We start from the raw sequence: 1,671 nt of genomic DNA, 5'->3' as shown, positions 1-1,671 counted from the left end.
GAGGCTGGTCCTGGCTCGCCAGTGCTCGTGGCAGGGCTCTTGGCTGACGGGCTGGGGCGGCGGTGGGAAGGGAAGGCGGTGGGCCGCAGCTGGGAGGGAATTCACTGACCTCTCGCCTTTTGCTCTGCAGAGCCCCGGCTGTATCAGGAAATCCGTGAGAGAGGCCTGAACTCCATCAGCCATGAGTCAGATGAGGATTTGCTGGAGGAATCCATCCCAGAAGAGCCGTCCCCTCCGGATGCTGTTATCGTGGTGCGGAGCTATCGCCCGGCACAAGTGACCTGGAGCCAGCTCCCAGAGGTAGGGGCAGCTCCCAGCCCGGGGGGTCCGAGAGGCCCCACTTGCCTTCCCCACCCTCTGCTCCCACGCTTGTGCCGTGCCACAGCACAGCCGCGTGTATTTTATAAAGCTCTCTGAGCTGCCCGACAAGCCCTGAGCGGATAATTCGGCAGCGTTAGTCGTTGCGATGGGATGTTCGGGGTCTGTCCAGCCCTGGCTGGGATGCACGGGTTCCTGTCCAGGCTCGTCGGGATGCTGGCGGGGCCGGGCCGAGCCCCAGACCACACTAGAGGGCGTTGGAGGACCGTCGCGCCGCAGCCGTGGCGCCCGCTGATCCCGGCCTCTCGCCCGCAGGTGCTGGAAGCGGGCATCCTGCAGCAGATCTCGCCCGAAGAGCGCAAACGGCAGGAGGTGAGCGGAGCCGTAGGCGTGCCCGGGAGTGCAGGGTAAACGCCGAAGGCGGCGGGGACACGCGTGGCGGTGTCCGGGACCGCTCGCACAGGGCTCGGGTCCAGCTCCTGCGTGCGGGGTTTATGGTGCTGCCGCCTCCAGCAGCTCCGGGACTGGGCACTGGGAGAGCTCGCCCGCACATCTTGGCGGGGAAGCAGGCAACTCCTTCGGATGCTGGTGGGAAATAGCCACTGAAAAGGAAAACCTCTCAGGGCTGTGGCTTATTAGTGAAGGAGAGTCCTAAAACATGCTGAAGTTACTGGTGTTGGCCGGCAGTGCCTGAGGGAACTTTGCTGCAAGAGTATGGTATTCCCTTATTTCCAGTGGCTTCGTGCCAATGGAATGTAAATAAGATACAGCAAGTTTTAATTCATGGCCTTGTTTAATCAGTAGTAATCCGTTTTGTGTCGTTACATCTTCCCTGCCCTGCTTTTTCAGGCGATGTTTGAGATCATCACGTCTGAGTACTCCTACATGCACAGCCTGAACATCCTGGTGTGCCACTTCATGAGGTCGGAGGAGCTGAGGGAGACCATGACTCAGACGGAGCACCACCACCTCTTCTCCAACGTCGGCGACATCCTGGCGGTCAGCACCAGGCAAGTGGGGGCCGTCGGCCGGGGCTGGGGCTGGGCAGGCCTGGAGCAGTGACTCTGGAGCTCTGATTTGCTGTGTAAAACCAACTGTCCCTTGGATTTTGTTGAAGGTACCGAGATGTCCCACCTACCGCCCTTCCTCCTAGTGCCTCGTGTCGCGGCACGTACCCCTGCAGAGTGCTGTGCCCCTTTTTTTTTTTAATGGGTTATAATGGTGATGCTCAGGCGTGCGGCTGCAGTCGGTTACCAAACGCTGGCTGAGCCCCCGTCCCCGTGCCTGGGACACTCCTGTTTGCCTGGAACCTCCTCCTCGGGTGTCCTGGCACTGCCATGAAGGTGGCGCCTG

General features: G+C 60.9%; 1 protein-coding gene across 1 annotated transcript in view; it reads left to right on the top strand.

Moving 5' to 3' along the window:
* Window positions 1-1,671, top strand: part of LOC104129305 (rho guanine nucleotide exchange factor 16) — a 10,472-nt gene that overhangs the window by 1,749 nt on the left and 7,052 nt on the right. Inside the window, exons 3-5 of the mRNA XM_009642226.2 lie at window positions 131-300; window positions 634-690; window positions 1,168-1,328. Of these exons, the coding sequence (XP_009640521.1) occupies window positions 131-300; window positions 634-690; window positions 1,168-1,328 (388 nt within the window). The remainder of the gene's footprint in view (window positions 1-130; window positions 301-633; window positions 691-1,167; window positions 1,329-1,671) is intronic.

The sequence above is a fragment of the Egretta garzetta genome, unplaced genomic scaffold (genome assembly GCF_000687185.1).
Source record: "Egretta garzetta isolate BGI_Z169 unplaced genomic scaffold, ASM68718v1 scaffold737, whole genome shotgun sequence".
NCBI lineage: Eukaryota > Metazoa > Chordata > Aves > Pelecaniformes > Ardeidae > Egretta > Egretta garzetta.
This window is presented reverse-complemented; position numbering and strand designations above follow the sequence as displayed.